The sequence below is a fragment of the Physeter macrocephalus genome, chromosome 21 (assembly GCF_002837175.3).
Source record: "Physeter macrocephalus isolate SW-GA chromosome 21, ASM283717v5, whole genome shotgun sequence".
Lineage (NCBI taxonomy): Eukaryota > Metazoa > Chordata > Mammalia > Artiodactyla > Physeteridae > Physeter > Physeter macrocephalus.
The window spans coordinates 49,583,309-49,606,094 of record NC_041234.1 but is presented as its reverse complement, the minus strand read 5'-3'; the positions used below and the strand labels follow the sequence as shown (position 1 = coordinate 49,606,094).

Here is a 22,786-nt window from a genome sequence, read left to right as displayed (position 1 = left end):
CCGCGGCATGTGGGATCTTCCCGGACCGGGGCACGAACCCGTGTCCCCTGCATCGGCAGGCGGACTCTCAACCACTGCGCCACCAGGGAAGCCCCTCACTGTAGTTTTGATGTGCATTTCTCTAATGATTAGTGATGTTGAGAATCCTTTCATGTGTTTGTTGGCAGTCTGTATATCTTCCTTGGAGAAATGTCTTTTTAGGTCTTCTGCCCATTTTTGGATTGGGTTGCTTGTTCTTTTGATATTGAGCTGCATGAGCTGCTTGTATATTTTGGAGATTAATCCTTTGTCAGTTGCTTCGTTTGCAATTCATTCTTTAACATGTAGTTGTCCAGTTTTCCCAGCACCACTTATTGAAGAGGCTGTCTTTTCTCCATTGTATATTCTTGCCTCCTTTATCAAAGATAAGGTGACCATATGTGTGTGGGTTTATATCTGGGCTTTCTGTCCTGTTCCATTGATCTGTATTTCTGTTTTGACACAGGTTATATTTGGAAAATAAAGTTAGTAGGGCTTGGGGGACTGTTGGCTAAGGGGTGAGGTGGTTAAGAAGAGGGAGAAGTCAAGGATGACTCATATTTGGTTTGGAAATCAAGGATGATCTTTAGATTTCTAGCTTGTATGGCTAAGTGGATGGTAGTGTCATTTATTACCATACAAATGGGGAAGCACATTTATTTATTTATGCATTCATGCATGCTGCACCAGGTCCCAGTTGTGGCACATGGGATCTTAGTTGTGGCATGTGGGCTTCTTGGTTGCAGCCTGTGGACTCTTAGTTGTGGCATGCATGTGGGATCTAGTTCCCTGACCAGGGATCGAATCCGGACCCCCTGCATTGGGAGCACAGAGTCTTAGCCACTGGACCACCAGGGAAGTCCCGAGAAGCATGTTTTAAGAGGGGAAATAATACGTTTAATTTGGGATTAATTGAATTGGAGGTGCATGTGAAACTTTCAAGTGGAGATGTCCAGAAGGTAGTTGGAATATGGGTCTAGACTAGAGCTTGAGGGCAAGCCCTGGGTTGGAGAAAGTGCTTTGGGAGTTATGAGCACATAGGTGGGAGTGGAAGCTCTGGGAGACGATAAGGGAAGAGTAAACGGAGTGAGAAGAGGGCCCAGGACTGAGCCCTTGCGGAGGAAGAATAGGAGCCTAAGAAGGACACAGAGGAGAAAGGGCCAGTGATGGGGGAGGAAACAGGAGGAATCTATAGGAATCCGGTGGAAGGAGGGAATTGTAAGGAGAGAGTAATCAATAGTGTGAACAGAGGTCCAGAAAAATAAGGTCCGAGAAGTGCCATGTATCTTCCTGTTTCCATGCTCCCACAGAATAGGTTGGTTGGTTTGTTACTGTATGTGCAATAACCTTTGCACATACATTTTCTACAACTAGTGCCTGAAGTTGTTGCTGGCAGTGTCTGGTGGATATTTGTGTCTTCTTAAGTGGTGCCAGCTTTCATTGGCAACCTATGTGCTTATCTTTCCCATCCTGAATTGAGGATATTGAAAGCTCAACTGTGGTTTGGATTCCAAAATGGACTCTAAAGTGTTCTTAGACTGAATGTTCAATCTGTTTCCTTTCTTTCTAATCTTCTACCTATCAATCTCTCTCTATGTATACATATATATATATATATATATATATCTTTTTTTAAACATTTTTTTTTTTTTTACAGATACGTGAAAGAGGCCAAAGCAGCAACTAAGAATGGAGATCTGGAAGAAGCACTTAAACTTTTCAATTTGGCAAAGGACATTTTTCCCAATGAAAAGGTGATGAGCAGAATCCAAAAAATAAAGGAAGCCTTGGAGGAGTTGGCAGAATATGGAGATGATGAATTCACGGATGTGTGCAACTCTGGCCTGCTGCTCTATCGAGAACTGCACAACCAACTATTTGAGTACCAGAAGGAAGGTGTAGCTTTCCTCTATAGCCTATATAGGGATGGAAGGAGAGGTGGTATTCTGGCAGATGATATGGGATTAGGAAAGACTGTTCAAATCATCGCTTTCCTTTCTGGTATGTTTGATGCTTCACTTGTGAACCATGTGCTACTGATCATGCCAACCAGTCTCATCAGCACGTGGCTAAAAGAATTTGTCAAGTGGACCCCAGGAATGAGAGTCAAAACCTTTCACGGTCCTAGCAAGGATGAACGTACCAGAAACCTCAGTCGGATTCAGCAAAGGAATGGTGTCATTATCACCACATACCAAATGTTAATCAATAATTGGCAGCAACTTTCCAGCTTGAATGGCCAAGAGTTTGTGTGGGACTATGTCATCCTTGATGAAGCACATAAAATAAAAACCTCATCTACCAAGTCAGCAATATGTGCTCGTGCAATCCCCACCAGTAATCGCATCCTCCTCACAGGAACCCCGATCCAGAATAATTTACAAGAACTGTGGTCCCTGTTTGATTTTGCTTGTCAAGGGTCCCTGCTAGGAACATTAAAAACTTTTAAAATGGAGTACGAAAATCCTATTACTAGAGCAAGAGAGAAGGATGCTACCCCAGGGGAAAAAGCCTTGGGATTTAAAATATCTGAAAACTTAATGGCAATCATAAAGCCCTATTTTCTTAGGAGGACTAAAGAAGAGGTACAGAAGAAAAAGTCAAGCAACCCAGAGGTCCAGCTTAGTGAAAAGAGTCCAGATGTTGGTGCCATATGTGAAATGCCTTCCCTTTCCAGAAAAAATGATTTAATTATTTGGATACGTCTTGTACCTTTACAGGAAGAAATATACAGGAAATTCGTGTCTCTAGATCATATCAAGGAGTTGTTAATGGAGACACGCTCACCTTTGGCTGAGCTAGGTGTCTTAAAGAAGCTCTGTGATCATCCTAGGCTGCTATCTGCACGGGCTTGTGGTTTGCTGAATCTAGGAGCTGTCAAATTCTCTGTTCAAGATGAAATTGAAGGGGAAGATTCCTCAGATGTGGACCATATTGATCAAATAAGTGATGAACATGTAGTTGTCCAGTTTTCCCAGCACCACTTATTGAAGAGGCTGTCTTTTCTCCATTGTATATTCTTGCCTCCTTTATCAAAGATAAGGTGACCATATGTGTGTGGGTTTATATCTGGGCTTTCTGTCCTGTTCCATTGATCTGTATTTCTGTTTTGACACAGGTTATATTTGGAAAATAAAGTTAGTAGGGCTTGGGGGACTGTTGGCTAAGGGGTGAGGTGGTTAAGAAGAGGGAGAAGTCAAGGATGACTCATATTTGGTTTGGAAATCAAGGATGATCTTTAGATTTCTAGCTTGTATGGCTAAGTGGATGGTAGTGTCATTTATTACCATACAAATGGGGAAGCACATTTATTTATTTATGCATTCATGCATGCTGCACCAGGTCCCAGTTGTGGCACATGGGATCTTAGTTGTGGCATGCGGGCTTCTTGGTTGCAGCCTGTGGACTCTTAGTTGTGGCATGCATGTGGGATCTAGTTCCCTGACCAGGGATCGAATCCGGACCCCCTGCATTGGGAGCACAGAGTCTTAGCCACTGGACCACCAGGGAAGTCCCGAGAAGCATGTTTTAAGAGGGGAAATAATACGTTTAATTTGGGATTAATTGAATTGGAGGTGCATGTGAAACTTTCAAGTGGAGATGTCCAGAAGGTAGTTGGAATATGGGTCTAGACTAGAGCTTGAGGGCAAGCCCTGGGTTGGAGAAAGTGCTTTGGGAGTTATGAGCACATAGGTGGGAGTGGAAGCTCTGGGAGACGATAAGGGAAGAGTAAACGGAGTGAGAAGAGGGCCCAGGACTGAGCCCTTGCGGAGGAAGAATAGGAGCCTAAGAAGGACACAGAGGAGAAAGGGCCAGTGATGGGGGAGGAAACAGGAGGAATCTATAGGAATCCGGTGGAAGGAGGGAATTGTAAGGAGAGAGTAATCAATAGTGTGAACAGAGGTCCAGAAAAATAAGGTCCGAGAAGTGCCATGTATCTTCCTGTTTCCATGCTCCCACAGAATAGGTTGGTTGGTTTGTTACTGTATGTGCAATAACCTTTGCACATACATTTTCTACAACTAGTGCCTGAAGTTGTTGCTGGCAGTGTCTGGTGGATATTTGTGTCTTCTTAAGTGGTGCCAGCTTTCATTGGCAACCTATGTGCTTATCTTTCCCATCCTGAATTGAGGATATTGAAAGCTCAACTGTGGTTTGGATTCCAAAATGGACTCTAAAGTGTTCTTAGACTGAATGTTCAATCTGTTTCCTTTCTTTCTAATCTTCTACCTATCAATCTCTCTCTATGTATACATATATATATATATATCTTTTTTTAAACATTTTTTTTTTTTTTACAGATACGTGAAAGAGGCCAAAGCAGCAACTAAGAATGGAGATCTGGAAGAAGCACTTAAACTTTTCAATTTGGCAAAGGACATTTTTCCCAATGAAAAGGTGATGAGCAGAATCCAAAAAATAAAGGAAGCCTTGGAGGAGTTGGCAGAATATGGAGATGATGAATTCACGGATGTGTGCAACTCTGGCCTGCTGCTCTATCGAGAACTGCACAACCAACTATTTGAGTACCAGAAGGAAGGTGTAGCTTTCCTCTATAGCCTATATAGGGATGGAAGGAGAGGTGGTATTCTGGCAGATGATATGGGATTAGGAAAGACTGTTCAAATCATCGCTTTCCTTTCTGGTATGTTTGATGCTTCACTTGTGAACCATGTGCTACTGATCATGCCAACCAGTCTCATCAGCACGTGGCTAAAAGAATTTGTCAAGTGGACCCCAGGAATGAGAGTCAAAACCTTTCACGGTCCTAGCAAGGATGAACGTACCAGAAACCTCAGTCGGATTCAGCAAAGGAATGGTGTCATTATCACCACATACCAAATGTTAATCAATAATTGGCAGCAACTTTCCAGCTTGAATGGCCAAGAGTTTGTGTGGGACTATGTCATCCTTGATGAAGCACATAAAATAAAAACCTCATCTACCAAGTCAGCAATATGTGCTCGTGCAATCCCCACCAGTAATCGCATCCTCCTCACAGGAACCCCGATCCAGAATAATTTACAAGAACTGTGGTCCCTGTTTGATTTTGCTTGTCAAGGGTCCCTGCTAGGAACATTAAAAACTTTTAAAATGGAGTACGAAAATCCTATTACTAGAGCAAGAGAGAAGGATGCTACCCCAGGGGAAAAAGCCTTGGGATTTAAAATATCTGAAAACTTAATGGCAATCATAAAGCCCTATTTTCTTAGGAGGACTAAAGAAGAGGTACAGAAGAAAAAGTCAAGCAACCCAGAGGTCCAGCTTAGTGAAAAGAGTCCAGATGTTGGTGCCATATGTGAAATGCCTTCCCTTTCCAGAAAAAATGATTTAATTATTTGGATACGTCTTGTACCTTTACAGGAAGAAATATACAGGAAATTCGTGTCTCTAGATCATATCAAGGAGTTGTTAATGGAGACACGCTCACCTTTGGCTGAGCTAGGTGTCTTAAAGAAGCTCTGTGATCATCCTAGGCTGCTATCTGCACGGGCTTGTGGTTTGCTGAATCTAGGAGCTGTCAAATTCTCTGTTCAAGATGAAATTGAAGGGGAAGATTCCTCAGATGTGGACCATATTGATCAAATAAGTGATGATGCACTGATGGAAGAATCTGGAAAAATGATATTTCTAATGGACCTGCTTAAGAGACTGCGAGATGAAGGGCATCAAACTCTGGTGTTTTGCCAGTCAAGACGAATTCTAAACATCATCGAACGCCTGTTAAAGAATAGGCACTTTAAGATATTGAGAATCGATGGAACAGTTTCTCATCTTGTGGAACGAGAAAAAAGAATTAGCTTATTCCAGCAAAATAAAGATTACTCTGTTTTTCTGCTTACCACTCAAGTAGGTGGTGTTGGCTTAACACTAACTGCAGCAAGTAGAGTGGTCATCTTTGACCCTAGCTGGAATCCTGCAACTGATGCTCAAGCTGTGGATAGAGTTTACCGAATTGGACAAAAAGAAAATGTTGTAGTTTATAGGCTAATCACTTGTGGAACTGTAGAGGAAAAAATATACAGAAGACAGGTTTTCAAGGACTCATTAATAAGACAAACTACTGGTGATAAGAAGAACCCTTTCCGATATTTTAGTAAACAAGAATTGAGAGAGCTCTTTACAATTGAGGATTTTCAGAACTCTGCAACCCAGATGCAGCTTCAGTCTTTGCATGCTGCTCAGAGGAGATCTGATAGGAAACTAGATGAACATATTGCCTTCCTGCACTCTTTGAGGATAGCTGGAATCTCAGACCATGATTTGATGTACACGCATGACCTATCTGTTAAAGAAGAGCTTGATGTGATCGAAGACTCTCACTATATTCAACAAAGGGTTCAGAAAGCTCAATTCCTTGTTGAATTTGAGTCTCAAAATACAGAGTTCTTAATGGAAAGACAAAAAGCTGGAAATGAGGGGATATGGCTGAGAGAACCTGTATTTCCTTATCAAACAAAGAAGAAATGCCATGAATTAAATAAACCACAGCCTCGGCCTTCACCTCTTCTACCAACTCACCACACCCAGGAAGAAGAAATCAGTCCCCAAATGGCAAGTGTAATCATTGAGGATCTGCCCGAAGAGGGTGAAAAACAAGATCTCGCCAGGAGAAAGATGAACGTTACCATCCCACAAGATGGTAGGCACCCGTGTGCAAGTACATTTGATGCTGATTTTGTAGCTACTTTACCCAAGGGGTGTGAAGATGTAGAAGAAATTTGGACTGACTCTTTATCAGGAATGGCTCTCCAAAAAGAGGCATCGCAAGAGGGGCCTATGCGGGAGGCACAGCAAGAGAGCCCTCAGGGAAGTTTCAATTTTTTACCTAGCAAGTCAGTCAGAGCTGATCTTGGGCCAAATCTAGATCAACTAGAGGAGGACGAGATTTTACATCACTGCAATCCCTGGCCTGCTAATCCTGAAACAAAGGAATATCAAAGGCCAGAATCGAATGTATCTGTTATTAAGATAGCTGATGATGACTTAGCAGCAGCCCACAGTGCACTACAGGATGCTCAAGTGAATGAGGCCAAGTTGGAAGGGGAACCTTTAGCATCTTCAGCACAGTATGCATGTGACTTCAATCTTTTCTTGGAAGACTCTGCAGACAATGGACAAAATTTTCCCAGTCAGTCTTTGGAGCATGTGGAGAAAGAAAATAGCTTGTGTGGCTCTGCAGCTAATTCCAGAGCAGAGTCCGTGCATAGCAAAGCATGTCTCAGTGTGGATCTTTCTGAGAAAGATGATGAGCCAGAAGAAGTAGTAGTTAATATGAAAGTCAGAAGAAAAGCTAGACGTATCGATTCAGACGATGAAGTTGAACATGATACTTTTATTACAGATACTTCAGGCACAAACCCATTCAGCACATCTCCCTTCCCGTTTTTATCTGTAAAACAATTTGATGCCTCAACTCCCAAAAATGACATCAGTCCACCTGGAAGGTTCTTTTCACCTAAAATATCTGATAGTTTAAATAAGTCTATAAACTCTAGAAGATCCCTGGCTTCTAGGAGGTCTCTTATTAATGTGGTTTTAGACCATGTGGAGGATATGGAGGAAAGACTTGACAATAGCAGTGAAGCAAAGGTTGCTGAAGATTACCTGGAAGAAGGAGCAGAGGAAAGCAGTGGTGAAGCCCCAGAGCATACAGAAGAAGATCCTTCCAGAGAAACACTGTCTTCAGAAAATAAGTCTAGCCGGTTAAGTACACCTAAGCCTGGTGCTCTGGCTCAGGAGACCTTTCCTGGTGACCCTGAGCCTTTGTCTGGTGGACAGTTGGTTGACTCTCCCCAGGATGAGGCACTGGAGGCTGCAGACGACTATGAGACTCTTGTCTTGCGTGGAAAAGAACTGAAAGAGTGTGGAAAAATACAGGAAGCCTTAGACTGCTTAGTTAAAGCACTTGACATAAAAAGCTCAGATTCTGAAGTCATGCTCATGACTTTAAGTTTGTACAAGCAACTTAAAACTTGAGAATATAACCTGTTTATTGTATTTTAAAGCGAAACTGAGTATAGGTAATTTGTTCCCATAATTGGATTCTTTGGGAGCATGAAGCATTCATTCAGGCTTAAGGTGAAAGAAGTCAAAAAGGGAGTTTTTGTTTCCAACTTTTTTTTTGTAAATTTTGCCTTTACCACCTGCTCCTGCTTTCTCCTATACATATATTCCGGTATTCTGAGCACTAGGTTAATATTTCTTTACTCAAATATTCTTATATTTTTCTTTTAGGCATACTCTATAAATGTAATAGAACTGTGTTATTTCTAGAGAAATTTTTGTAACAATACTCTGGCCATTTTAAATTTTATTCTGAAAATGATCAATTTTGTATATCACAGTTCAGATAATATTAAAGTTACTTTTCATTTACTTTCTTTCACTGAGATGATTGATATTGGCAAATGCATATAAAAATTCATTTAGACAGAAGTTTGTCATTAGTATTCCAGATCTAAGACCCACTTAACATGCTATTGTAGGCTCTCGGTTCACTATAGCTGAAGACTGGGATAAGCTACCTGGTGCTGGGCTTCTTTATCACCGGTACCCTACCCTGGAGTCCCCTTGCCTACCATTTGGCCATCCTTCACTCACCACCAGCTGCATTCTGACACATGCTAGCACGTATCTTTGGGCTGTAGACTGAAAAGGAGTTTGGTTCCCTCCCAGAAACATAAAGTGCAGCACAGCACTCTGTGCTCTGTCACTGGAGAATTTATCAAGTACTGACTATGTATTAGGTACTCTACATAGGTTTCTTGTTTCATCCTTTGAGATCGAGGGTAGCATTTCCATTTTTTAGTTGAGGAAATGGCTCAGTGAGGCTGTGACCTGCCCAAGATCACGCAGTAAGGGGTGAAATGGATTGTTTGTTAACCGTGTGTTACCTAGTGAAAAGCCACTATAATAATTGACCTGCTTTTCTTTTTTTTTTTTAGCGCTTTAGTTTTTCATTATTTATTTATTTATTTATTTATTTTGGCTGCACTGGATCTTTGTTGCTGTGCGCAGGCTTTCTCTAGTTGCGGCGAGCGGTGGCTTCTCTTGTTGCAGAGCACGGGCTCTAGGCATGCGGGCTTCAGTAGTTGTGTGCAGGGGCTTAGTTGCTCCGAAGCATGTGGCATCTTCCCGGACCAGGGCTGGAACCCGTGTCCCCTGCATTGGCAGGCGGATTCTTAACCACTGCGCCACCAGGGAAGCCCCTAGGTTATTTATTGATAGTACAAAATTTTGCTCTTACCGCAAGAAATTATTACAGTTGCCCCTCAGTATCCAAGGGGGATTGCTTCCAGGGCTCCCTGCGGATACCAAACTCCGCAGATGCTCAAGTCCCTCATATAAAATGGTGTAGTATTTACATATAACCTACACACATTCTCACATGTACTTTAAAATCATCTCTAGATTACTTATAATACCTAATACAACATAAATATAAATTGCGAATAGTTTGTAGATACAATATAAGTGTTATGTGAATAGTTAGGCCTGTGCATGGCAAACTCAAGTTTTGCTTTTTGGAAGTTTCTGGAATTTTTAAATTAATTAATTAATTAATTTTTGGCTGTGTTGGGTCTTTGTTGCTGCCCGTGGGCTTTCTCTAGTTGCAGCAAGTGGGGGCTACTCTTCGTTACGGTGCATGGGCTTCTCATTGTGGTGGCTTCTCTTGTTGCGGAGCACAGGCTCTAGGCGCATGGGCTTCAGTAGTTGTGGCTCACGGGCTGTAAAGCACAGGCTCGGTAGTTGTGGCACACGAGCTTAGCTGCTCCGCGGCATGTGGGATCCTCCTGGACCAGGGCTGGAACCCGTGTCCCCTGCATTGGCAGGCGGTTTCTTAACCACTGTGCCACCAGGGAAGTCCAGCCCTGGAATTTAAAAAAAAAAAAAGTTTTGATCTGCAGTTAGTTGAATCTGTGAATGCAGAACCATGGATACAGACGACTGACTAATATTTTAGGGAGGGTGATACGATTGAATATATGTCATTATTGAAAAAAATCCCGGTGATAACACTGTGTGATTCAGCAATTCATAGTCTGCATCTAACTCCAGCTCACCATTTCCCTACATGGACTGAATGGCTGTGGCGCACGGGCTTAGTTGCTCCGCGGCATGTGGGATCTTCCCAGACCAGGGCTCGAACCCGTGTCCCCTGCATTGGCAGGTGGATTCTTAACCACTGCACCACCACGGAAGCCCCTAGAGATGGTTTCTAAATTAACTTATGGGATATACTGAGAATCAGATAAAGCAGTTCTCTCTCGGAGGGAAGGGACTAACAGGTTAAAAGGAGTCTGCTTGACTTATCTTAAAGAACCACTGACTGAATACCTACTGCCGTGCACACCAACATTTACCCACCTGATTCTGTACCCACAAACCCATGATGACAGAGTTCATAAATACAAGGATTATTCAACACCTTTTAAATAAATAAACAATGTATAAAACACATGTAGTCTTTCATACAATTTTATTATTTTCTCCCTTCAACCATTATAATATGATACCCGAATTTTGTCTTAACTGGAGGGTCTGTAAACACAGGCTTATCCAGCACACTTATAGGCAAGGCGAATGCTGCTTCTTGAAATGGTCCCACCATGGACCCTCTGGTCATCCAACCCAAGTCGCCCTGAAAAACCCAAAAGATTTGTGATGTCAGTGGCCCTGAAGAGGGCACAGTTCTGCTGTAGCTTGAGAATTTTCCAACACGAATGCTAAGGTTCCTAGGTTTATTCATCTGGGCTGGAGAGAAGTAGGCTCGACAAGGACAAACAGGGCTGAACCCTGGGCTGAACATACACTCACAATGTTGCTGGGTGTCTGTTAGTTGCGCAAGTTTGGTTATGCCTAGGTTTAGACAAAGGTGACCCGTATTCAACTGTTCACAAGTTGGACATTTCTGCTTTTTTAAGATCTTTAAGATACGGCTAAAATTAATGGCGAAAAAGAAATAATCCCTACTGCTGTGTGTCCTCCATGGGGGATGTTTTAAATTATGAGTGCACCATACCCCTTGCCTGGCTTTATCTTCACTATATTGTGTGGCCACTTCATTGAATTTCATTCCAGACTTTAACTTTTCCATGGCTTCCAAGATTTTTCCATGTTTTTCACACAGAATGTGTCTGACCTACAAGGAAAAAGTATGTTCACGTAATACATGGAGACCCAAATGATTCCTTTCCTCACAGTACAGCAGTCATGTCAGGACTACCCCCCACTAGTGAAAAAAACACATTCGCTCATGGCAATGGAAAATCCTGGAAGTCTGCCCAGTTGGGCGATGGCCACAAACCCATTTCCCATATGAAGACAATATCTCAGAACCCAGATTTAGATGGAAAATGGGCACCTGGCTGTGGGAAGCTCCCAGCCTTTACCATGTACCTCAATGGTAACAGGAGGAGTAAACATGATAATGGTTGAGAGCTTAGGTCGAGTCAAATCCCCACTCTCCTGTATGATCTTAGGCATTTTGTTTTTTAGGCTGTACCTCGCAGCATGCAGGATCTTAGTTCCCCAGCCAGGGATTAACCACTGAACCACCAGGGAAGTCCCTTAGGCATGTTTTTAAACCTCTAAATGTTTCCCCATTTGTGCACTGAGATAACAGTACCTATATGTTCTCATAGGGTTGTGAAGATTGAGATGATGCAGCTAGCACTCAATAAAGGTTAGCTATTATTTCATCAGAGTGGGGATGATATGAAAAAACCCCACCAGGAAATACTTTTCACCAAAAGAGTCCCAATGTATAAAGCCTCCCCACAATTTAACACTTTGAAAACGAATCATATGTTGAAGATTAAGAATACTCAACCCGGGGACTTCCCGGGTGGTGCAATGGTTAAGAATCTGCCTGCCAATGCAGGGGACACTGGTTTGATCCCTGGTCAGGGAACTAAGATCCCACATGCCGCGGGGTAACTAAGCCTGCGTGCCACAACTACTGAGATTGCCTGCCTCAAGTAGAGCCCGTGTGCTGCAAAAACTACAGAGCGCACGCGTTCTGGAACCCATGCGCCACAACTACAGAGCCCACGCACCCTGGAGCTTGCTTGCCACAACTAGAAAAGAGAACCCGCACGCCACAACTAGAGAGAAGCCCGCGAGCTGCAACGAAAGATCCTGTGTGTCACAACTAAGCCCCCACACAGCCAAAAATAAAATAAATAAATAATAAATATTAAAAAAAAAGAAAGAATACTCAACCCTAGATAAGTATTCAAATGTAACCTATGTTTACATAAAGCCATGTTTTAAAAAAAATCACTATATCCTGAAAAATGATTTTGTTAAGATATCTGTTTTGTAGGATTTCCCATTCCTCGTTCAAATAGAATCCATTATTCATTTCTTACTGTCGTGTACTAGGGTGGGGGCTAAAGGTGTCTCCCTAGAGACAGACAAACCATGGCTATCCTTAGGATTCAATTACTGAAACTGGGGGTGAGAGGATCCCTGACTGGAGGAGCGACACAGGAGACACAGACACAGCAAAGGAAAGAATGTATCAAAAAGTAGGGCTCAGGGAGGCAAACTTCTATAGAATGTGTCCAGCACTGTCCACGGGAGACAGGGACAAACAATCTGGACACTAGAGAGATACATGTTGGGGGACGAGGATGGTTTCTCAGACCTCATCTTGGCCTGGCTAAAACACCTTCTCGACTGCCTCCGTCTTTCCACTTCCACACTCACAAAGCAACCTTCTGGTTCAATGATTGGTAAAGTGCACGCAGCATTCATGATCACAGAAAGGGGATGCCATCCACCACTTTATAAATGAATAAACAAGTATTCTGCTTTAGACAGTTTGATGGGTTTAGACATAATGAGTCTGTAGTACCTGTGCAGTTTGCAAGTGTGACCGACCAACTGGCAACTGTATGAGACTGGTGTCTTAGGAGAGACCAAGCTCCAGAGAATGTGGGAGTGATGAGCATGGAGGTAGTAGCTGACGCTATGGGAGGTGACGGATCACTCTGGGAGGCTACACAGAATGAGAAGAGGAGGAAAGCAGACTCAAGACATCCGTGGAGAATATCAACGTGTAAGCAATAAGCAAAGAAAGAAGCTCAACAAGCATGATAAAAACGAAGGGCCAGATAGGTAGAGAGAAAGGTGTGTTAAAAGAAACCAAGGCAAGAGAAAGTTTCAAGGAGGAAATGGTCAACAGGGTTAAATGCTTCAGAGTGATCAGGTTAGAAGTAAAATCAATTTAGCAATGATTGACTGAGGACCTTAGCAAAAGCTGTTTCAGAAGAGTAGTTAAGTGCAGAAGCCAGGCTGCAGCAACTGACTGAGGAAGTAACAGGAAGCAGGCCAGTAATGCGGGTGGGGTTTCCCCAACTAACTGAGTTAGAAAAGAAGGAGAAAGGGCTCTAGTCAAAGGGAAAGGGTCACAGTCACGGATATATTCTAAAGATCCCTGGCTATATTTTCAGAATGAAGGGAAAGATGCAGTAAAGAGGGAAAGGTTGAAGACAGAGCAAAGAAAGAGGGTGGAGATAAATGAAGGAGCAAGGCTGGGCATTCAGAGAACTGCTGGAAAAATCAGTTAGCCTTAAAGGAAGAGAGGTGAGAAGAGAGATGAGGGAGGTGTGGGTGAAGATAACTTTGTTGGTAGGGGGCTGGGAAGCCATGAGTTCATGACTAAAGTTCTAGTTTCCATTTTCTTGTGACAATTACAACAATATTTCAGTTATCGAGTACTTAACACTCACTAGGCACTGTGCTAAGTGCTTTACATGTGTGATCTCATGAAATCCTCACACCAACCCCATGAGACTGGATCAGTGTTTCCCAACCCTGGCAAATGTCAGAATCACACCAAGAGCTTCTAAAAAATATATCAAGGTCCAGTCCCCACCCGCCAGAGATTCTGAGGCAGCTGGTCTGCGGTGGGCCCCTAGGCACTGAGTCTTTTAGAAGCTCTTCAGGTGAATCTGATGTACACAGGGGTTGAGAACCCTGGATGAAGTTGTCTGCTGACTGGAGGAGGGTGGTGGATGGCTTGAAGCAAGTGGCAAAGGATCGCTGTGCAGTACTGAGGGCCCAGCTCAGGTTAGAGACCAGGAATCAGTGGCCCCAACCCCTGAGGCTGTGCGACTCTCCAGTGGGGCCCAGCAGTTCTGGGTCTGAGTGTAAAGAAAGTAGATAATTGGATTGATCCTGAGTTGTAGTCTGGCAGATGGATGCAGTGGATGACCAAAAGGAAAAGGAGGTGGGGCTCCTTGATCCAGTGGTCAAACCCTTCCATCTAGTTTCCAGCCTACAAGACATACAGGACTTGGAGAACAGACATGAGGCCTTAGAGAAGGTGAGGCAAACAGGACAGGCTTGAGGGCCTGCCTGGAAGTCTGTGCATGGAGAGGAACAGAACAGGATTGGGGGAGGTGGGAAGTGAGGGGAAGGAAGGAATTTGTGGTCGGCAGGTGGGTTTCAGAATCTGGGCAGCTGTAGTGACACAGGGCAGGGATGGGTTCAGGAGTGGGGTCTGAAGCAGAATAGCAGGATGTGGAAGGAGCCTAGATCCTAAAAGGCTGGAGGGTTTGGGGTCCCTCCCCTGCTGGGGCCTTCACAAACACTGACAACCCAGCTGTACTCTAGCAGGGGAACAGTTCAACACACTACGGCACTTCCATTCCACGGAACACTACTCAGTAATACAGAGGAACAGACTATGGATACACACAAATGGAATGAAATCTCCAGATAATTATGCTGAGCGGAAAAAAAGCCAATCCCAAAAGGTTACACACTGTATCATTTCACTCATATGGAAATCATAAAATTACAGAAATGGAGAAGAGATTAGTCGCTGCTATGGGGTCAAGGAGGGGGCAGGGGTAGGGGTGGGAGGGAAGTGGGCATCACTATAAAAGGGCAACAGGAGGAATCCCTGGGGTGATGGAAATGTTCTGGATCTTGACTGTAGCAATGACAATCTCCTGGCTGTGCTAATGTACTAGGGTTTTGTAAGATGTTACCATTGGGGAAACAGGGTAAAAAGTACATGTACATGTATAAAAGGTACATCTACCTTACAATTGAATGTGAGTCTAAAATTATCTCAAAAGGAAAAGCTTAACAAAAGAGTTTAATCCTAATTGACTTTCCTAGCTAATTACATGCCACTCCTTTCCATATACCTCAGGTATAGCCACACTGAACTTATTTTTTTCCCGAAAGGACAAGATGCCTCTTTAAAGCCATATGCAGTGGAGCAGTCTCTTAGGTTAGGTGCTTGTGAAAGTCAGCACATAACAGTCAAAATTACCCTACAACAACCCTTATGAAGATGGTGTACTTGAAACCAACATGTCAGCCCTCAGTAAGCCCAACACAGCCTGTCTCCCCCACCTGTGTTGTAACAATGCCCGCTTCCTCAGCTGGACCCCAGGATGAAGTAGCTGGCTTGCATTCAGGCACCATGTTTTATGAAAATTATCTTTGGATACCAGAATCCCACTTCACATGGCTGGATGTTCATACGCAAATGGAGGTCGACTATGGAAAAGCAAATTCATGTCTCCCATCTCTCTCTCTCTCTCTCTGGGTTCACTGAGTAGAAAAGTGGGCAGAATGGCCCACACTATTTACATTCGCTCTCCTTTTTTTTGGCTGCATGTGTATGGATGCATTTATATGATAAAACTCCACTACAGCTCTTCTCATATAGCAATGAAATTTCTTTCTTTATCTAACTGCTCCCAACTAGACTGTGATAACAGGGACCATCTCTTATCTGTTTTTTTGTTTTTTTAAATACCCAGAATTTAATACACTGCTTAGCACAGGGCAGATATCACTAAATCTTTAATGAATGAATGAATCAAAGTATGGAACCCCATATCCTGACTGAAACGTGGTAACTGCCTTGTTACGTAGCACTAAGCAGTATAATTCTGTTTGCAGATTATATTTTCCCAGGGCAGACACTCCTCTGGCACTAGGTCAAGTACTTCAAGTAATTATTTGCAACTGTCTCCCCTCATTTTCATGGTCAGGGCTCTGGCTTATAGCTCACCAGTGGGGGAGCTATCTAATGAGACCCGTGCCTTTGCCTGTTCATCTCAGTTCTTTGTTTTGTCAAATATTATTTCGTCCTGAGAAATAATTCATTCACTTACTTGGGAAGACCTAACTTAATACATTTTAAGGAAAAATACTAGAGTATGAAGAAATTCTGGATGTCTGAGAAAACATTTGAGAAAATATTTAAAAGGAATTACTTTTCATAAGTGAGAGTGATCTATTATTTAACACTTTTGTGCTATCGTACATCAGTATTAGGCTAGCGTTAGAATGAGTTAAGCATACTGTCTTTTCCTTTTATGTGAACCAAAATAACAGATGTATGTTATTTATATTTAACATGAAAAAAAGGAAAAAGTAACTCACCTTTACTGCATTGCCACCACCTTTGGGACCCTGGGCCTTCTTGTCGGAACTATCACTCCCAGAGGCTGCTTTTCCTTTAGAGAAGAGATGACAGGTACTCATTTAAACTACACCTTCATCTTGTTATTTACAGAAAAGTTCAACACAATAGGAGTTGATACTTCCATCAAAGCACCAAGCTTCAAAAGGGAACTCTGTAGACACTTTACTATATCAAGCTAAATTAACCGGTGATTCACCTCTTACAACAGGAAATTTGTGCCCTACATAAACCCTTCAAGGAAAATGGATACACAAGTGAGTGTGCTAATAGTTGAATGGGAGCGCCAAAAGCCTGGCCCAGATTCTCTGGACCCAATTTGAAATCCTGACTTCTAAGGGCAAACCCCTGAGCTCTTGTGAGATTTCTAATAAGCACTGCAACAATGTATCTGAATACTCACAATTCCAGTAAGTAAAATCTCCAAGAATATATTTTAAATAAAGATCAAATTTCCCACCACCCATATTTGGCTAAAGAACACATTGATGTCCAAACTCCTGGAGTCGACTACATTGCCTATTGATACCTTCCTAAGAAAAGTTATCGATATTCAGATTAAGAACCACTGGCAGCATTCTACATTTTACTACTGTGTCATTTTGCTACTATGCCAACTTCTGTGTTGATGGCAGCATACTTACTGTTAGAGGCTGATATTCCTAAGAACTATTGTTGGATTAAGTGTTCAGTTCAATAAACATTTCCTAAATAACTAAGTTCCAGGCACTGGGGATACAAAGATGAACAAGCCATAGTACCTTCCTTCAGGGAGCTCATATACTACTGGGGAAGATGGTTATGTAAAGTTATGTAAAATAGATCTTTTCAGGAGAATGAGCTATGCTCTACAGACAGGGGGCTGTGGAAGCACAAAGGGACATTTTAGCCAGTCAGGGAAGCTTTCCTGGATGAGTAGGAGCTGACCAGGCAAAGAAAGGACATAGGTGAGGAGATATTCCAGGGTGAGGGGACAGTGTAGTATGTGCAGGAAACTATGGGTGAAGCCAAATCTGAGGTGGGAGTGCTGTGAGATGAGCCCAGGGGAGGTGGTTGAGGATTAGGGCATGAGGGCCTGTGGGCCCCATTAAGGAACTTGGAATTTATCCTAGAAGTAATAGGGAGCCACTGAAAAATTTTATTCAGGAGACTCCATCTTACTTGTCTTAGGATCTCCAAAGCCTAGCACACAACAGTTGTTCAATAAATGCTCAACCAAACTGAAAATCCAAAATGCTGACCACCAAATGCCTAAGAAAATGTTGCTGCCAAAGGAGTTTTATTACACCAAACTCTTCAAGGGGTTTGCTGTATATTCACTCTAGAACAATGATACCTTCCAAATATTCCATCCTCTCCCCCACTGGATGCTGTCATCTTCTGACTGCTACCTCACTCCCTGGTTGACTGATGACTCTGGCAGCAACTTCAGGCTTCCTTTCCACCCTCACCACTGCCATCATCTTGGATGACCTCACCATCTATGCAGAGGAATCATCCAACAGTCTAATCTCACACTTCTGGACCTCCTTCCCAAATGCCCATGCCTTTTACTCCAGGCCACCTGTTGCCAGGGGCACACGATGGAACTGTGCCACTCAGAACTAGTAGTTCAGTCTCTGGCTACAGCTGTTCTTCCAGCTTTCTCATGCCTCATTCCCACAAGACGGGCTCTTTAATTTCACAGAACCGCCCCCCCCATTCAGTCCCTTTATCCTGCTATGTCCCCCTGGACTATCAGACTTCTCATTCCCTTCCCAGTCTGGATCCCATGCTTGATCATCTGAACTGCGTCCCCACTGGCACCCTTAATTCCCTTGTGTTGCTTTCCTTCTATTATCATTGTCCAACAAAACCTCAACCTTGGCTCAAGGCTACACCTAGCTCTTTTCAGTCCTGTATTGTGCCACTTATATGGTACTAGGTAAATCATGACTAAGCAGATCGTGTCCTCTACAAATTCATGGCCTTCAATCTTAGGCTCTCAGCCCTGAGGGAAAAGTGTTTCATCCCCTTTCCAATCACCCCAACGACTATTCCAAACCTTTACCACTCTCAAGACCCCTACCCAGCCCCTACCCCGCAGTCTTAAAAACTACCCTTGCCTTCCACTTTATTAAAAAATTCAGGCCACTAAGCCAGATCTCCTAAAAACTCCCCCCCTCTGGCCCCAATTTTTACCACCACATCCATCCTCGTCTCTTTGTGACGTCAAACATAAGGTGTCCCTTCTCCTAGTCAAAGGTCAACTGCTCCACCTCTTTTCTCCCAAATCTCACTTCTCTGTACCTTTACCTCTCTAGCTCTACTGGATCCTTCATTTCAGCCTCACTCCCAAGTTTTGCTCATTCGGAAAAAACAAACAAAATCAAGCTTTCTCGTAATCCTTTGGCCTCGTCTATCCACCGTCTCATCCCCATGCTTTTTAATCAAAACTTTCCAGAGAAGTCCACACTGACGGTCTCCAACTTATCACTTCCTGATCAGTCTTCTAGGAACTGGCCACCCGCTTCTTCTGCCCCGGACCGCGGGGACCACCGGTCTGCTCCCTCCCCCCTGCTCCTCACCCAACCCCATGCTCCTTGGTTGCTCTGGCTGCTCTACCTTTCCCCCCTTTCCCAGATCCGCTTTTTCCTTTCGGCGGCATCTCCGAAATTCGCCGTCGAGCTCTCAACTGCTTCGGTTACCGCACAAAGCCCCTTCAGGCCCCACCGGTATGTCCTAAACATATGCCTGAAAGTGACATCGCAATTGGCCATCCTTACTCTGGCTCCGGAAGCAGGCATATCTTGGGGCAGGCCCGGTCCTTTGGCTCTAGGGCCAATGGGGGCTGAAGAGTCTGACCAATAAGGAGCTTGGGCCGGGTAGAGGGGCGGAGCCAAAGGTTGGGCCGGGGCGGGAAACCCAGCCTCTGCGCTTTTTGAACTTCTTTCACATGCTCTTATTTGCCCCCAGATCTCCCGCTTCCCTACCCACCTCCTCCATGCGTGGGTAGTGAAAGCCGCGGACCTCTGCAGTCTCTCCGCGCTGGCTCTAGCTAATCCCGCGGGGCCGCCAGACAAAGGCAAAGCCGGAAGAACAGTGGCGGCCGCCTCTCCCTCCTGCGCCCTCCTACACACGGGCCTACACTCTCTTGCGGGTTTTCGTTTTTAAAGTTTATTTTGCAGCCTGTAGTTGACTGGGTTCAAAAGGTACTTTTTTTTTAAACATCTTTATTGGAGTATAATTGCTTTACAATGGTGTGTTAGTTTCTGGTGTATAACAAAGTGAATCAGCTATATGTATACATATATCCCCCAATCCCCTCCCTCTTGCATCTCCCTCCCACCCTCCCTCTTTTAAAAGAAGACTATCACCCGTCTGCCTCTTGCAGAGCTCTGTCATGGAGAAAAATTGGAAGCAGTCTAAATTCCCCTTAATAGGGTATTGTTTAAATAAATGATGTTTCAACCACACAATAGGATATGCTCCACTTAAAATAACTAGTGTAAAGCTCTCGGTAGAGACACGAGAAATGGCTTTAAGGAAGGTTACAGACCAAGCTATAGAATATGATTCTTTTTTAAGGCATCTCGTGTACTATATAATATTTGCTTATAGAGGACAGGAAGACTATCTAGCAAAACGTGACCAGTGGTGCCAGCGCAGTGTATGTTTCTGCACAGTTTCCAGAATTTCTGTAATGGTGCAGCGTAATATAGTTAAAAGCATGGATTCTGGACCGCCTGGCTTCAAATCGCTGCTCTACCATTTGGTTACTAGCTCTGTGACCTTGAGGAAGTTACCTCATCTCTCTATGGCTCAGTTTCATCATCTGTAAAATGGAATTGATGATAATAATACCTTCTAATAGGGTGTGAAGAGAATTAAACAAGTTCGTATTTGTAAAGCACATAAAACAACGACTAGCTTGTGGAGTGTTAGCTTAAGGTGAATGAGTTTTGAATTTATGCCCTCAAACTTTTTATCCTTATCCACAACCCCTCTCCTCCCAATATAAGGTCAGGGCTTTTCCTCTACTCCATGAGATAGCTGTCCTAGCTTGCCCCTGCCAGCCAGAATGTATAGGACCTCCAGCTCAGAGTTTAGTTTTTGGATAGAGTCTTGTGGGACTTGGGATGCTTCATGCCGAGACTGGGGGATCAAGTATTTCTGAGACTGTGCCACCTCCAATTCATACATTACAAGCAGCCCCCTCATGTTGTACTGCTGTCATTTCTGAACACGTTACAGCTTAGGCACTCCTTGTTTTGGATTGGGAGTGATCAACTGTGGGGAACACATCCAGCACTGAGATCATTGCTCCCCCACTTCTGAGGTGGATCCCACCTGTGTATTGACTTTCAAAGTTCAGCTGGGAGATGGGGCGGGTTGACAGTGACAGTATGGCCTCATGTTCATCAGTTCATCCACAGCCAGGAGGCCGAGGGGGCCTCCTACTTCTGGTTTTTCTTAGGGGACAGCCTTTTCTGCAACCACTGGCTATGGCAGTCTTGGAGTGGGAATGAAGCAAAGTTCAGACCCCAGTGAAGAGCCAGCATTAAATGGCTGACGTACCTGACAAATGCTTGGTGCCTGGAACATTGTGAGAGTTCTGTGAATTCCAGCAGATAACAACAACAGTAATAAACAAGCCTGTGTAAGTGGCTGAATGTGCCCAAAGCAGTGCCTAAAGGCCAGTAGTTCAAAGGAGAAAACGATGTGCATAGGTCCAGGGGTTTCGAGGTCAGAAGCACTTTAAGACTGATAAAATCATGTACGATCTCAACTATGCAGTATGCATCACAAACATCTTAAGTGTTAGCTTTGGGATGTGAGTTTATGGCTAACTTTAATTTATTTTCCGTTTAAATTATATTCTGTTTATATGAATTGGCATATATATATATTTTTATTCAAGAAAAAAGATAATGCTATTTGTAAAACAAACAACAAAAAAGCTAGCCTCTATACAGGGTTAAGTCTGCACCAGTCTGCGGAGGCCAGCTGTGGAGGAATCTGTGGGAGCAGAGTGACGAATGAACAGCAGGGCGGGCGGGGGGGGGGGGGCAGCCTCGAAACCATGGTAACGACTGCAGGAGTGTGCACAGTGAGTCAGAGCCAGGGATGGTTGCCAGTCGTATTTTCTATTAATTATCTCCTCAGACTGATTCTTCCACACATTTCTTTTCTTTTTTTTTTTTTTCTTTTTTTTTTTTTCTGTATGCGGGTCTCTCACTGTTGTGGCCTCTCCGTTTGCGGAGCACAGGCTCCGGAGGCGCAGGCTCAGCGGCCATGGCTCACGGGCCCAGCCGCTCCGCGGCATGTGGGATCTTCCCGGTCCGGGGCACGAACTCGTGTCCCCTGCATCGGCAGGCGGATTCTCAACCACTGCGCCACCAGGGAAGCCCCACACATTTCTTAAATGAGGAAAATCAGGAAGGGAAGCTGGCAGCCCTCTTCCCAGTACACAGTTTCACAAACCTTGACCCAAACTCACTGTCCCGCCCCACCTGCTCCACAACCAAAGGGCTGCAGTTTCTTTCCCGTTTGAGATGCCAGCAGAGCTTATTCTGAAAGGGGGCCTTGATGCAACAAAACACAGAACTCTAGTTGATCCCATTCAGAGGAGGTCAGTGTATGGGGAGCTCTGGGCCCCAGACTCTAGGGACAAAGGTAGAAAAAGGTCACCATTGGAAACTGAAACCAGGAAAATTCAGTACATGGTAGATGAGAATAGCCATCTGCAAAAGTAGCCACCCATCAAGGCAAATGGATGGAGGGATATTGCTGATGGGATGGATGTGTCTCCTGATCACAGTCAGTGGGCGGAAGACTTTCTGTCCCTCTTCATGCTGTTGTGTTTGTTTTTGTTTGTTTAAATTTATTTATTTTTGGCTGCGTTGGGTCTTCGTTGCTGGGTGCAGGCTTTCTCTGGTTGCGGCGAGCAGGGCCTACTCTTCATTGCAGTGCACGGGCTTCTCATTGCGGTGGCTTCTCTTGTTGCGGAGCACGGGCTCTAGGCGCGTGGGCTTCAGTAGTTGTGGCACATGGGCTCAGTAGTTGTGGCTCACGGGCTCTAGAGCACAGGCTCAGTAGTTGTGGCACACGGGCTTAGTTGCTCCGCGGCATGTGGGATCTTCCCGGACCAGGGCTCGAACCCATGTCCCCTGCATTGGCAGGCTGATTCTTAACCAGTGTGCCACCAGGGAAGTCCAACAACTGTTTTTTTTTTAAAATAAATTCATTTATTTATTTGTTTTTATATTTGGCTGTGTTGGGTCTTTATTGCTGTGCGCAGGCTTTCTCTAGTTGAGGCGAGCAGGG

At 44.0% G+C, this 22,786-nt stretch overlaps 2 protein-coding genes across 4 annotated transcripts in view; one reads left to right on the top strand and one right to left on the bottom strand.

Moving 5' to 3' along the window:
• PIN4 (peptidylprolyl cis/trans isomerase, NIMA-interacting 4) overlaps window positions 1-19,201 on the bottom strand; it is a 100,862-nt gene extending 81,661 nt beyond the window's left edge. Inside the window, exons 1-4 of one of the 3 annotated variants that reach the window (XM_007123868.4) lie at window positions 19,085-19,201; window positions 16,441-16,514; window positions 11,045-11,164; window positions 10,485-10,663 (exon numbers count right to left, since the gene is read on the bottom strand). In XM_007123868.4, the coding sequence (XP_007123930.1) occupies window positions 10,505-10,663; window positions 11,045-11,164; window positions 16,441-16,514; window positions 19,085-19,127 (396 nt within the window). In that variant the 5' untranslated portion in view covers window positions 19,128-19,201 and the 3' untranslated portion in view covers window positions 10,485-10,504. Of the gene's footprint in view, window positions 1-10,484; window positions 10,664-11,044; window positions 11,165-16,440; window positions 16,515-19,084 lie in introns of those variants that run through there. The other 2 variants (XM_024131055.3, XM_055081744.1) reach the window with 2 other exon arrangements.
• On the top strand, window positions 4,324-8,386 carry ERCC6L (ERCC excision repair 6 like, spindle assembly checkpoint helicase). Its single transcript, XM_024131054.2, has one exon. It carries the CDS (start codon window positions 4,420-4,422, stop codon window positions 7,996-7,998), a length of 3,579 nt encoding a protein of 1,192 aa, XP_023986822.2. The 5' UTR covers window positions 4,324-4,419; the 3' UTR covers window positions 7,999-8,386.
• Window positions 19,202-22,786: the final 3,585 nt, after the last annotated feature.